General features: G+C 38.3%; 1 protein-coding gene and 1 long non-coding RNA gene across 17 annotated transcripts in view; one reads left to right on the top strand and one right to left on the bottom strand.

Annotated features, from left to right (window-relative positions):
* tenm3 (teneurin transmembrane protein 3) overlaps positions 1-13038 on the top strand; it is a 693684-nt gene extending 680646 nt beyond the window's left edge. For all 16 annotated transcript variants that reach the window (XM_055205043.2, XM_055205039.2, XM_073862719.1 and 13 more), the window contains 6 exons: positions 1875-2050; positions 2575-2810; positions 4446-4742; positions 6955-8566; positions 8687-8817; positions 9009-13038. In XM_055205043.2, coding sequence (XP_055061018.1) covers positions 1875-2050; positions 2575-2810; positions 4446-4742; positions 6955-8566; positions 8687-8817; positions 9009-9767 — 3211 coding nt within the window. In that variant the 3' untranslated portion in view covers positions 9768-13038. The remainder of the gene's footprint in view (positions 1-1874; positions 2051-2574; positions 2811-4445; positions 4743-6954; positions 8567-8686; positions 8818-9008) is intronic.
* The window catches only part of LOC129444400 (uncharacterized), a 44631-nt gene that overhangs the window by 15578 nt on the left and 14583 nt on the right, over positions 1-14470 (bottom strand). The gene's annotated exons all lie outside the window — the stretch shown is intronic.

Below are 14470 nucleotides of genomic sequence, written 5' to 3'. Positions count from 1 at the left end.
CTGGACTGAAATTCTGTTCCAAGTTCTAAATCAAGTTGTCCATTTGAACTCAGTCTGAAGGCATACAAATATACACTCAAACAAGACTGACTCTAAACCTTACATTGTAGGCTTGTCTGCCCAATGTCAAGACAACATAGGAACTAGCAATCACACATCAGCGGCTATGTTTACATGCACAAAATTCTGATTGAATTTAATCTGATTGCAGGTTACGAAAGTACAGGTTATGTGCACCCTAAACATTGCAATCTGATTAAAATGTTCGTTTACATTTACATTTTATATCATTTGAACCAAGCGTCTTTGCAAGCGCACAGCCAGGGTTGCCAGATTCACCAATCAAAACTATCCCAAAAGCATCCCAATGACTATTCACAGCCCAAATACCAATAACTAATGAACAAAATCCTTTTATCTTTAAGGGGATAGTTCACCCAAAAATGAAAATAATGTCATTAATGACTTTTCCGTTTATTTTCGGAACATAAGAGGTTTTATATTTAGTCCGAGAGCTTGTTAACCCTTATTGAAAATCTACTTATGGTATACTGTCCATGTCCAGAAAGGTAATAAAAACATCATCAAAGTAGTCCATGTGACATCAGTCGGTCAGTTTGAATCATCGAAAATACATTTTGGTCCAAAAATAACAAAAATTACGACTTTATTCATTATTGTGTTCTCTTTCGCGTCTGTTGTGAAGCGTATGTGCAAGTCTAAAGTCACATGACTGTAGTGACGTGGATGACATACGACGTGGATGACATACGACGTGGCTGACGTGTTATCTGGTGCACCCCAGCTGTTTTTTTGTGCGCCCTGGCTTCGTTTACAGTCTGAGGGAGACACACGCTGTAAGTTTGAAAAAACACTTTGCAAATATGTCTAAGGATAACACGTCAGCCGCATCACTGCAGTTACGTGACTTTAGTCTCGTGCATGCGCTTCACAACAGACCCGGAAGAGAAGACGATGCTGAATAAAGTCGTTATTTTTGTTCTTTTTGGACTAAAATGTATTTTCGATGCTTCAACACATTCTAACTGACCAACTGATGTCACATGGACTACTTTGATGATTTTTTATTACCTTTCTGGACATGGACAGTATACCGTACATACATTTTCAATGAAGGGTCAACAAGCTCTCGGACTAAACATAAAACATCTTAAACTGTGTTCTGAAGATGAACGAAGGTCTTACGAGTTTGGAACGACATGAGGGTGAGTCAATTACTTTTTTTTTGGGTCATTTTTGGGTGAACTATCCCTTTTAACCCACAGAATAAATAAACTTGTGGAAACAGTTTAAACAGCAGCCCAAATCTGAACTAAAAAAAGCAGAGGACTTGGCAACGCAGTGCACAACATCTCTCGTCGAGTTTACGCTTTATCTCTGCATGAATGTTAAAAGTCAACGTTGAGTTGGTGGAAGTTGTTTTTAAGAAGTTTTCAGATATACAGTAGGGCAATGAAAACACACTATTTGAAAGCCACAACACTATTTTATTGCTTTATGTAGCCTAATGTTATGAAAGTACACATGAACATTGTAGATTGTACAGTGCGTGACTCCCCATAACCTTAATAATGCGTGTCGCCATTGCCTTGCTATTTTTATTAAGCAGTTTGAGTTAAAGGAAATTGATATTTAGCTTGACATGCATTTAGTTTTCATATTAAATAGTTTGAATAGGTGACATTAAATGCAATGCAAGTAATAAATAATATTGTATTGTTGTGCACAAGTGTGCATTTTTCAATCCCTAGTCAATATTACTATAGCTTTTCTATGTTGAACTAGGCAAAATCGAAATCTTTAAGTCCCCCCAGTTGATAATCACTGCTCTACTGTCATTTACTAATTTTCAGCTATGACAGTGAGGGGCGTCTAACCAACGTAACCTTCCCCACTGGAGTAATCACCAGTCTGATTGGAGAGATGGACCGAGCCCTCACAGTGGACATTGAGACCTCGGGAAGAGACGATGATGTCAGCATCACCACCAACCTCTCATCCATCGACTCCTTTTACACCTTAGTTCAAGGTGCGGCAAGTCTCTGCTGTGTTATTATCATTATTAACAATAACCCTGATGGCTCCATAAACTGACCTGTTGCTTTAAGTCTTGGAAACGATCCACATTGCTAATGAAGCTGTAGCTCATGATAAATCAATATTAATGACCAAATACTCATTATTCATTCATTACGGCTAAAATTGTCAGATGGTGAGTTATAGTTTCACAATAATCAAAGCACTGAAGGGAATTAAAAGGACTGAGCTGAAATAATACATCTGCATAGCACAATCTAAAGCTGAAGTGTGTCATTTTGTCAGTGTTCAAATATTCTTTACTATCCGAGTTTAATACAGAGTGGGGCACAATCTCAAAAAAAAAAGGTACAAAAGTTGTTACTTGGACGGGACCTTTTAAAAAGGTCCTTATATGTACTATTTTGGTATGCCAGTGTTTTTCCCTTTACATACCAATATGCTTCTTTTAGATACAATTTTCTAAACCCCTTATCTGAATGTAAAGTGACGTTTTACCCTCTTGCTTCCCCATAGATCAGCTAAGAAACAGCTACCAGGTGGGCTATGATAACTCAATGAGGGTCATCTATGCCAACGGAATGGACTCACATTTCCAGACCGAGCCTCATATTCTTGCGGGTGCATCCAACCCCACAATGGCCAGAAGAAACATGACCCTGCCTGGGGAGAATGGACAGAACTTAGTGGAATGGCGCTTCAGAAAAGAACAGACCAGGGGGAAAGTCATAGTGTTCGGCAGGAAACTCAGGGTATGTAAATCAATCCTGAACAGCTTTTAGTCTCTGACAGACTCATTTGGCCTAGACTTTGAGTGAGGAATAATCTCTTAGTCATCATAATTCATTATGACAACTAACAACTGTCACTATAAACATAATTGATGTATTATTTGAGAGCAGTATATTATAAGTGACTTAACCATCAAATCCCTATTGCTATTAAAAATGGAAGTTAATTTCACTAAACTAGACACAGTCAAATCTTTTGTATTTAGCATTTATTTGGGTCTAATTTTGGTAGTGAATCAGAAAAGTTTGCCCGTTTTAAGGAGTTGTTTAATCATTATGGTGTGCTTGGTGGCACAAATGAAAAAAATAGAACCAGAATAGTATGTCATCTAAGAGAGCCAATAAAGCAGCCCAGTGCCTTATACTGTATATGGGAAGCCGTTTCAGCATTTTGAAACTTGTCAAGGTCCAATATAAAACATGATTTCACTCTTTCCCCACCACTGACGAGTTATCTTTAAGATAAAACATTTGCATAAAAAAACATGTTCATGATGAATTTTTATGTTAATCTGCAATACCGCGATATCCACTAGATGCCACTCTTACCCAATTTATAAAAAACTGAAGCAAAAACGTTATTTACAAATTTTAAACTCTGTGTATGTTTTGATAATCATTCTGAATCTGATCTCTAATAAAATTCCTTCACAAAAATGCAATTATTTCAGCTTTTTGTTAAAATAGTTTTTTTTAAATAGGCTCATTTTTCAGCTCCCCTAGAGTTAAACATTTGATTTTTACCGTTTTGGAATCCATTCAGCTGAACTCCGGGTCTGGCGGTAGCATTTTTAGCATAGCTTAGCACAATCCATTGAATTTGATTAGACCATTAGCATCGCGCTCAAAAATAACCAAAGAGTTTCGATTTTTTTCCTATTTAAAACTTGACTCTTCTGTAGTTACATCGTGTACTAAGACTGTTGTCAGTCTAGAAAATTGCAACTTTTAATTTTCCATCGGCCTTAGTACACGATGTAACTACAGAAGAGTCAAGTTTTAAATAGGAAAAATATTGAAACTCTTTGGTTATTTTTTTGCGCGGTGCTGATGGTCTAATCAGATTCAATGAATTATGCTAAGCTATGCTAAAAGTGGTACTGGCAGACACGGAGATCAGCTGAATGGATTCCAAAACTATAAAAATCAAATGTTTAACTCTAGGGGAGCTCGAAAATGAGCATATAAAAAATGGAGTGTCCCTTTAAAGAAAAATATCCATATTTAAGAGTTTATAAGCAGAGAAAAAATATAGATAGGATGAAACGCTTTTTCCCTGTTTTATTTTTTTATTGTTTGTTTGAAAGAAGAGGTTCTGATCTTTCATTTGATATATTTGTATGTTTATATATTTTTAGAAGAAAATTTTCCTGGAAGGTTTTTTTTTACTTATGTAAAAATCACAAAAAATGCTGACGGGCAACTTTTCAAAAATGGTTGGCGGGGAATGAGTTAATGATAAATCTTCAGAATTCATCTAGATCTGTAGCAATAAATAGAAATAAAATGCAAAATTGAAAAACGATAGTGATCAGTATGTGTCTATTTTTATGCACCGCAATAAATGTTTATATAAATATGTTTTCTTATCCAAAGGTCAATGGTAGAAACCTGCTCTCTGTGGACTATGACCGCACACTGCGGATGGAGAAAGTGTACGATGACCATCGAAAGTTCCTCCTGAAGATTCAGTACGATAGCTCTGGTCATCCTACACTGTGGGTGCCCAGCAGTAAGCTGATGTCTGTCAACCTCACCTACTCCAGCACTGGACAGGTCACGAGCATCCAGAGAGGTCCTACAACCGAGAGGGTAGAATACGATAGCCAGGGACGAATAGTCTCAAGAACCTTTGCTGATGCCAAAGTGTGGAGTTACACATATCTGGACAAGGTAAGAGTTATATTTATAGAAAGACCTCTTACACCAGAAGATATACACTGAAAAAATTATTCATTCAATTTACAAAATTTTTTAAGGGAAGTGGTTGCAAAGCCTTTTAAATTTATTTAGTACATTTTTAGTCACTTTTTTGTTTAAATGTTGCTTAAATAAATTGATTGTGACCCCTTACCATAACAAAAATTGAGTAAATTGAATTAATATTTTTTTCAGTGTACAATATATCATATTTTGATATATCAGAAATCCATGGATATTTATTTCGTTTTCATAGATGTCCATTCATCTATGTAAATTAATTGATAGCATTTGAAAAATACTTAATAATTGCTGCCTAAAATATGCTAATTAAAGCTGCATACTAACTCTTGCACAAATACATTTTAGGACATCAAAGGTGGTGCACATATAAAAGCATTATCCTTTCCTACATTTTTATTTAATAATCTTGCCTTCCCTTAAAACTTTCCCCTATATTTTTATTCACCCAAAGAGCACAATGCAAAAGCTTTACATATGTGACCCTACACTACAAAACCAATCATAAAGGTCAATTTTATACAAATAAATAAGCTTCCCATGATATATGATTTGTTAGGACAGGACAATATTTGGCCGAGATACAACTATTTAAAAATCTGAAATCTGATGGTGTAAAAAAACTAAATATTGAGAAAATTAAGTTAACTTACAAATTAAGTCATTAGCAATGGCATTCTCTCACAAAAATAGATATTTGGTATATGTATGGTAAGAAATTTACAAAATATCTTCATGGAACATGATCCTTACATAATATTCTAATGATTTTGGCATCAATTTTTTTTTTTGACCCATACAATGTATTTTTAGCTTTTGCTACAAATGTACACGTGCTATTTAAGACTGGTTTTGTGGTCCAGGGTCACATATTTTTTGCTGAATAGGTTATTTAAACACCATTATCATTTTACAAGAGTTGCAAACAATAAAGAAATATGCATGCCGTTATTATAAAAACCTCTAGTTAGGTCAAAAATTCCCTTTGTGGGTAGTTTATGGACTTGAGGAACTAGGAAGTACAAAAAGGCAGAAAAGGTAATGCTGTGGCTGTTTTTTGAGAAGTAATGGCTTTGTGTGTTCAAATACAGACACAGTTACAGTCTCAAAATGAGACCGCAGGGAGAGCTCAGGGTTTGAGTACAGAATAATGATGTTATGAGGGCAAGAAATAAAGAGAAGATGAAGACAAACAGTGAAGTGAAAATCCCAAACTCGCACCTCCAGCCAATCATACCTGCAGAAAAACGCGTCTGGACTGTTGTTCAGGTTTTTTTTAGGAATTATGAACATTATAAAACATAACGTAATTAAATGTAAAGTGAAATTCCTAGAAAAAGCACTCAGCTGAAACAGTTTTGTGGCAAGAAAAAACTTTGCAAACGTGTAAATTAAATATGCCACATGCGCAGGTAGCGTGAACAATGAGAAGATATCGACGAAGGAACATATGCCATCAGTAGCCCCTTGGGAACTAGAATAATGTCTGTCCAAATATGGTTGACAAGGTGAAGGCTTCTCACAGGTAGATTGGTAGCAGTTCCCGGAGATGGAAAGGCCTCTGAGGATAAAACTCAGTTTCTGCTGGCCTCCCTGTGGGCACCAGTGAAAAGTGTCCTTTTTTGGTAGCAGGAAAGACATGAAGAATGTATATAGAGTGATGCAGCAGCTTTGAATGCCACAGTCTCAGATCCAGTGTAAGTAAGGCTCTGGGATGACAGTACTTAAGCCCCACAGCAGGAAACAAGATGCCTTTTACTAACCCAAAACAGTCTGAGAATAAACATGAGACCTCAATCATTCAGAACTCAGACAACTTACAGACTTGTTTGTTTACCTTAAATCTCCTTTTTAGCATACAGATGCATTTTCAAAACTATTTATTTATTTATGCTCCAAGTTTCATGATGTGCAAAGCCGGTCACACACTGGTTTCACCCATCCTAAAAGTACAGTAATTGCTGAACATTTTACAAGTGCACACCCCTAAACATTCAACAGACATGCATTTGAAACTTGGAGGTCAAGGAGAACTCCTTTGTGACCCTGTCTCTGTGAAATCCAGGCTAATGTTTCATAATCAAATTTTAAGATTAGGAGCATCAAAGTTAAGAAAGAAAATTGTGATTAATTCATTTCTCCTGTCCCATCTTTTGACTTGCAGTCCATGGTGCTACTTTTACATAGTCAGCGGCAGTACATCTTCGATTACGATCTGCAGGACCGACTCTCCGCCATCACTATGCCCAGCGTGGCTCGTCACACAATGCAAACCATCCGATCCGTGGGTTACTATCGAAACATCTACAACCCACCTGAAAGTAATGCCTCTGTTACGGTGGACTACAGTGAGGACGGACAGCTATTGAGGGTGGCACATTTGGGCACCGGTCGACGCGTCCTCTATAAGTACCGCAGACAGAATAAGCTTTCCGAGATTTTGTACGACAGCACACGGGTGAGCTTCACCTATGACGAAACTGCAGGTGTGCTAAAAACTGTCAACCTACAGAGTGAGGGTTTCATTTGTTCTATCAGATATCGACAGATAGGCCCGCTGGTGGACCGTCAGATATTTCGCTTTAGTGAGGATGGCATGGTCAATGCTCGTTTCGACTACACCTATGACAACAGTTTCCGAGTCACCAGCATGCAAGGAGTCATCAACGAGACCCCGCTTCCCATTGACCTTTATCAGTTTGATGACATTTCAGGCAAGGTAGAGCAGTTTGGTAAATTTGGCGTCATCTACTACGACATTAACCAGATCATCTCAACGGCTGTTATGACCTACACAAAGCACTTTGATGTACACGGTCGCATTAAGGAGATCCAGTATGAAATCTTTCGCTCCCTCATGTACTGGATCACAATCCAGTATGACAACATGGGTCGAGTCACCAAAAGGGAAATAAAGATCGGCCCTTTCGCCAACACCACCAAATACGGCTACGAGTATGATGTGGACGGGCAGCTACAGACTGTTTACCTTAACGAAAAAATGATGTGGCGGTACAACTATGACCTGAACGGCAACCTACACTTACTGAACCCTGGCAACAGTGCTCGACTCACACCGCTTCGCTATGACCTACGGGACCGCATTACACGGCTGGGCGATGTGCAGTACCGCATGGATGAAGATGGCTTTCTGCGACAAAGGGGTGCAGAAATCTTTGAATACAACTCTAAGGGCCTCCTAGTCCGGGTGCACAGCAAAGCCAGTGGGTGGACGATCCAGTACCGCTATGATGGGTTAGGAAGACGCCTGGCTTCGCGCAACAGTCTTGGCCAGCACCTTCAGTTCTTCTATGCTGACCTCAATTACCCTACGCGCATCACCCACGTCTACAACCATTCCAGCTCAGAGATCACTTCGCTTTACTATGACCTACAAGGGCATCTGTTTGCTATGGAAATCAGCAGTGGTGAAGAGTTTTACATAGCTTGTGACAACACAGGAACACCGCTCGCAGTCTTCAGCAGCAACGGGCTTCTCCTCAAGCAGGTACAATATACTGCCTATGGAGAGATCTATTTTGACTCTAACCCTGATTTTCAGTTGGTTATTGGATTCCATGGTGGCTTATATGACCCTTTAACAAGACTATTACACTTTGGAGAGCGTGACTATGACATTCAAGCCGGCCGTTGGACCACCCCAGATATAAGCACCTGGACCAGAGTGGGCAAAGACCCAGCTCCCTTCAACTTGTATATGTTCCGCAATAATAATCCTATCAGTAAGGTCCACGAGGTCAAGGAGTATGTCACAGGTGAGGATAGATAAATACTCCCTCAGGCTTACTGTATTTTATTGCATGAATGAATCAAGCATTTGTAGGTAGAAATAAACCAATTTTATTTATTCCAAACCATGATTATTTTATCTACAGACGTCAACATCTGGCTGGTGACATTCGGCTTCCATCTGCACAACGTAATCCCTGGATTTCCCATACCTAAATTCGACCTCACCCAGCCCTCACTTGAAATGAGGAAGAGTCAGCTGTGGGATGATCTACCGGTATGCTATTAAATATTTCTTGAGCGTTGGGTATCTTACAAAAGCCACTTGGCTGGGTATTCTAAAAACTGAAAACATAATTTCACTTAGCTGCGTTAGGTCATGGGTTCGAATCTCGTGGACACACATACTAATACAATCTATTGTATAAAATTCTTATACTGATATTGTCATGTTTTTCTGTTCTCTAGTCTATCTCAGGGGTCCAGCAAGAGGTTATGAGGCAGGCCAAGGCTTTCCTATCCTTTGAGAGGATGCCTGAGATCCAGCTGAGCCGCCGACGTTCTAGCCGGGAAAAACCTTGGTTGTGGTTCGCCACAGTCAAATCTCTCATTGGCAAAGGTGTCATGCTTGCTATTACCAGCAAAGGCCAAGTGGCAACCAATGCACTGAATATAGCCAATGAGGACTGCATTAAAGTGGCCACTGTGCTCAACAACGCCTTCTATCTAGAAGATCTGCACTTCACTGTGGAAGGACGCGATACGCACTACTTCATAAAAACGAGCCTGCCCGAGAGTGACCTGGGGGCACTGCGACTCACCAGCGGTCGCAAGAGCTTAGAGAATGGCGTTAATGTGACAGTGTCACAATCCACCACTGTGGTCAACGGGCGCACTAGGCGTTTTGCAGACGTTGAGTTGCAGTATGGTGCGCTGGCCCTGCACGTCCGCTACGGCATGACACTGGACGAGGAGAAGGCACGTGTCTTAGAGCAGGCCCGCCAGAGAGCGCTGTCGAGCGCATGGGCACGGGAGCAGCAGCGTGTACGTGATGGGGAGGAAGGGGCGCGACTTTGGACAGAGGGCGAGAAGAGGCAGTTGCTTAGCTCTGGAAAGGTGCTGGGTTACGATGGCTACTATGTACTGTCAGTGGAGCAGTATCCCGAATTGGCCGACAGTGCCAACAATATCCAGTTCCTGCGGCAGAGCGAGATTGGGAAGAGGTAACAGTGTGCAGAGCACAGATTGCCTAATTGACTACTGCCCCATGCTCCCTAAGCTCCTCTCTCCTTGTACACACCTACCCTACCGGACCCCCGAGCCCAGAGACTGAAGGGAAGGGGTTTAGGCTAGAGGAGTTGTGCCTAAGTGCCACACACACAGCAATTATACAGAAAAAACATGAGGCACTTCGTCCCATAGATCAACCCTCACCCCATCCTACACGTTTGCCCACACTATTGCATTGAATGGACTCTAAGAGAGCAACTGAAGAAAAAACTCTTATGATTTGTTTTTGGGAGTTATTTTGTGCTTTTTGTATAAAAACCTTAAAGGTGACTTGGTTACGGACAAAAACGTGTTTACATGTGGAAACCACTGCACCCAGATCAGCTAACAATGCCTATACAAGGCTGTGACTGTAAATCAGTGGTTCACACCGTCTCGGGCGTACTCATAAAAGGGTTCTCGCTCGTGCAGTATATGAAATGTTTTGTCAACTAGTAAAGACTGTGAGCTAGTTGATTGTTTCTCTCCTGCTTTGATTTCTTAAGGGACACAGTTGTGGTTCATACAGTATAATCGAATCCGAGTGTACAATCTCATTCCTGAACCAACCTAAGTGGTAGATAGAGCGGAAACTGACAGAACAAAATATATAAATATACAATATATATCTCATAACTGACCGGTCTTTTGAGAAGAGATGTTAGAATATCTTTTTAAGTAAAAAAAATCCACTATCCATACAACAGCATTAGTCGCAGAGAAAGTAATTTATGTACAGTGTTTATACATAAAAATAAAATCCTACAAATATTGAGACTTTTCGTCTTGTCATGCATTACTGTTTATATTCATGAATTTTATGAATTTTATCTTATTACAATTTGTGGTAATGCTAATTGAAATAAAATCAGCTGTACTGTGTCATTCAATTCTCAACATTTGTTGTTTTTCTTTCCATCTTCTGAAATTGATTGTTGCCATTCTTTCTATTTCTCTCTCTTATTTTAAATTGTGAAAACACACGTTCGGTGTTTTCATGGCTTTACGGTCATTGCGTTTTTTTCAGTGTTTGGTTAATTACTAAACACAAATACTAAAAACCCAAAAGTTTTCCAGAAATCAAAACTTAACGAATGATATCGTTCTGTCTTTTTGTTGTCTCTGCTTGAGTTTCAGGTCTTAGCCTCTCTCTCTTTCTAGCTAGATACAATTTTAACTAAAAGTTTCCGCTCTTTTTAACGTTTCAGATGAAGGACATATCAAACTAGCATTAATGTTGCTGCCATTAGCAGCACCAAAAAAGCCTCCCAAGGAGATGTATGAAGTGTATATTCCTGCATTCTTGACTCTTAATTGGCAGGAAGATGAGCTAAAACTCTCTTGAATCAAAGGGGTTATTAGACAGAGCAGTGAGATCAGTGTGGGTTGTTTAAGTGGGCACAGATATAGATAGGTGCCCTGTGATCGTGTCATGGTACCAGAAATAAAAAGCATTTTGCATTGGGCCCAACTTATGTAACATGAGTGGTAAAGATGATATAAGAAGCTTACACGAATGAAAAGAAAAGAATTCCAGGAATTCCCGATTGCTTTTGAATTTCTTTTACTTTGAAATGTTGGCGAACCAATGTATTCATCTAAGAGCACTACAAACATTGAAGTGATCAGAAGTTTCCCCGAAAGAAAAAAAACTTAATTTGTATGCCTAAATGGACTGCCTCCTTCAGATACTGTTTTTGTAAAGGCTTTTTAAAGATTGTATAAAAATAAAATGTTCAGACTAATGAATGAGAAAATATTGTTTCCATTTTAGTTTGTTGTTTTCTTATGACACGTTTTTTAATCAAACATGTAATTGTACGGTGGAGCCTATTTTTCTATTTGTATGTGAACAGACTGGAGGGAATGTTTCTGAAATGTGGGCCTGTGAGTCTTTTCCAGAGCTTTCTGTGGATGTTAATGGTGACTGGGGAGAGTCTACACTCACTGTTAGGGTGAATATTTCCCTCAGCCCAAAAATATTCCTTAGATGAAGATGAGCACTTAATCCAGATCAAACAAGAACCACTGCAATATTAACGTAAACGTGTTTGGTCTACATACAGTAGATTCTCCCAGTAGCTTAGCGATACAGTTACGGTGTTTGTTGAAGTGTTGACTGCCCTCGCTACTCAGGAGCCTTCAGTACTTTAATCAGTTTACATGAAAACAAATTCTAACTAGTTGAACATACCAACTTTACTTGTTGGTAATGTCACCATTTCATTCAACATATTAAAACCCATAAATACTGTAGCTTAACAAAAGCAACAGATTTTTATACATGTGACTGCAGTAACAGAGCAACGGTGCCGTTTAAAAAAAAAAATGACATGACAAAACATGTTCTCATATGTTTGCATGCATACTGTAAACTCCATGAATCTGAGAACGTCACCATTTTTGTTTTCTAGCAGCATATTAGTGCCAACATGTACATGGTCTCTTTATTTGCACTAAGATGTATATGTTGAAGATGATGCCTATACGTTATACATAACTGCATTTGTCACGTCTCTGATCTAATCTAATGGCGATTGTAAAAACTGGTTATTTTTCCTAAAGAAAAGGAAGGATACCTGTACAGAAAATCTTACCTATTTAATTTAATGCATTCTAATAAATGCCATTGTCTTCGCACGGTTCACAGTCACATAATCGTAACATTTTCTCATATCAGATGTATCACATCTGACGTGGGATTCGGTTAGCCTAACGTGTGCATCGTGGGACTGAATTTGTTTAAGGTAGTTAACCTATGAAAATGCTGTGTGATTAGCGTTGTTGCTACTGCGACAAGTCAAACGGTTGTTGGGTTTTTGTTGTTGTTTTTATGTACTCGATTGTTTTTGAACAGCCTTTGCATTTTATGTATTTTGTATTATCTACATTTTACATACTTGTTCCAAACAAATACTACAAACTGAAGTGGTTAACGTGTAAATTCAATAACTTTTCTTGCAGTCACTCATTTGTAATGAGGATTTAGAGGGTGTTGTATTAATGATGTTTTTCGTTTCTCTTTTTGCCTTTGTATTGTTTTATAGCCATGCAGCATCTGGAAAAAGGCTCATGATTTCCATTTGATAGACACATCTGTTTAGAGTGCAGTTAAAGTGCAATTTTGATGTAATCTGAACTAGGTCACTGCTGGATTCATTACCTTTTATCTTCAACATGTTTAATGCTCCACAGAGATCAATCATAAAAATAAAATGTAATATTCAAAGGGCTTGTGTATTTGTTAGTCCATTCAACAAATATGGAGAGACTACATCCCTTATTTGCCTGGATTACACTACGGGATTTTCAAATCCTAGCCAATTATGAAATCTGCTTGCAGCACACACACTTGTCACATAATCTTTACTCAAATCTTAAACATTCTCACACTACAGGATTTGAAAATCATAGTGTATCACACACTACAGTAGGGGAGATTGGGGGTGAAATTACCATTTTTCAGAAAAACTTAATTTTGAAAGATAATGTTATAGACAGAGAAATATTTTTGCTGTGGTCAATAACTCACAAGTGTGGTCTATCAATACCAGGTGGAATTTTGTAAAAATGTTAAACATCTTTGGTAAAATTTCACTTTGAACATAAGTAGTGAATTGTTGCTTTCGACCCCACCTGCAAGGACGAAAGTAACAGAAGAAAGCAAGATAGATTTTTGTGTTACACTTGTTTTTAATAAATATAAATGACTATGACTTTGTTAATATGTAACTGCAAACATATTTTGTAATTTGTAAAAAAATTATGAAATTACATTTTCATTTTAAATTTCCGTTTGATCAAATGTTTCAAAAGCAACCAACAGTAAAAAATTAAATAGTTGAGAATAAAAAAAAATTCAACAGTTTGAACACTATGTAAATTAAATCAAATTAGAATAATATCAATTTTCAACATAATGCAACAGTATTAGCAGCGGGACAAGAGTAACAAGTGTTACTTTCGTCCAGACAGGATCTCCTCACATTTAAACCGGATTTACTTTTATTTTGAAAAACTCAGAGAGGTCAAACTTCAGGATGTGTTAGAGCAGTGGTTTTCAAACTGGGGGCCAGGGCCCCCAGGGGGGCCGCGAGATGGTGCCAGAGGGGCCCCAGTTTTATGACGTTTTATAAAATACATTAATTTATCATGAAGTTTGTGTAATTAAACCTAAAAAAATTAGGCTACTAACCAAAAGCACTACTTTTTTGAATAATTTAATGTTTTTTTTTATTAAAATGTTGAGTTTTAGAACAGTTTTTGTCACAAATTTTCTTTGGGGGGCCGCAGAGGAACGCTCCGTAAACAAGGGGGGCTGCACACAAAAAAAATTTGGGAACCACTGTGTTAGAGCACTAAATAACCTGTAGATTGATCAGTATTGTAACACAAAAACCAGAAACACAACGCGTTATAAGATAAATAACCGCTTTAGGAATTTACTTATTATAGTTGAAAACAGCTTTCTGGATCTACACGTGGAAAACGGTGAGTAAATAACGCAATATTTGTCAGCTCTGTCAGGGATTGTGTGCCTAAGATGCTGTCGTAGTTTGGGAATGGACATTTTAACACATTTATTATTATTTTTTAATATTTAAATTTATTTGCAGATATCTACACTTATCAGATATCTACTCCTCAGCTCTTGTTTATGA

The sequence above is a fragment of the Misgurnus anguillicaudatus genome, chromosome 3, assembly GCF_027580225.2.
Source record: "Misgurnus anguillicaudatus chromosome 3, ASM2758022v2, whole genome shotgun sequence".
Taxonomy (NCBI): Eukaryota; Metazoa; Chordata; class Actinopteri; order Cypriniformes; family Cobitidae; genus Misgurnus; species Misgurnus anguillicaudatus.
This window is presented reverse-complemented; position numbering and strand designations above follow the sequence as displayed.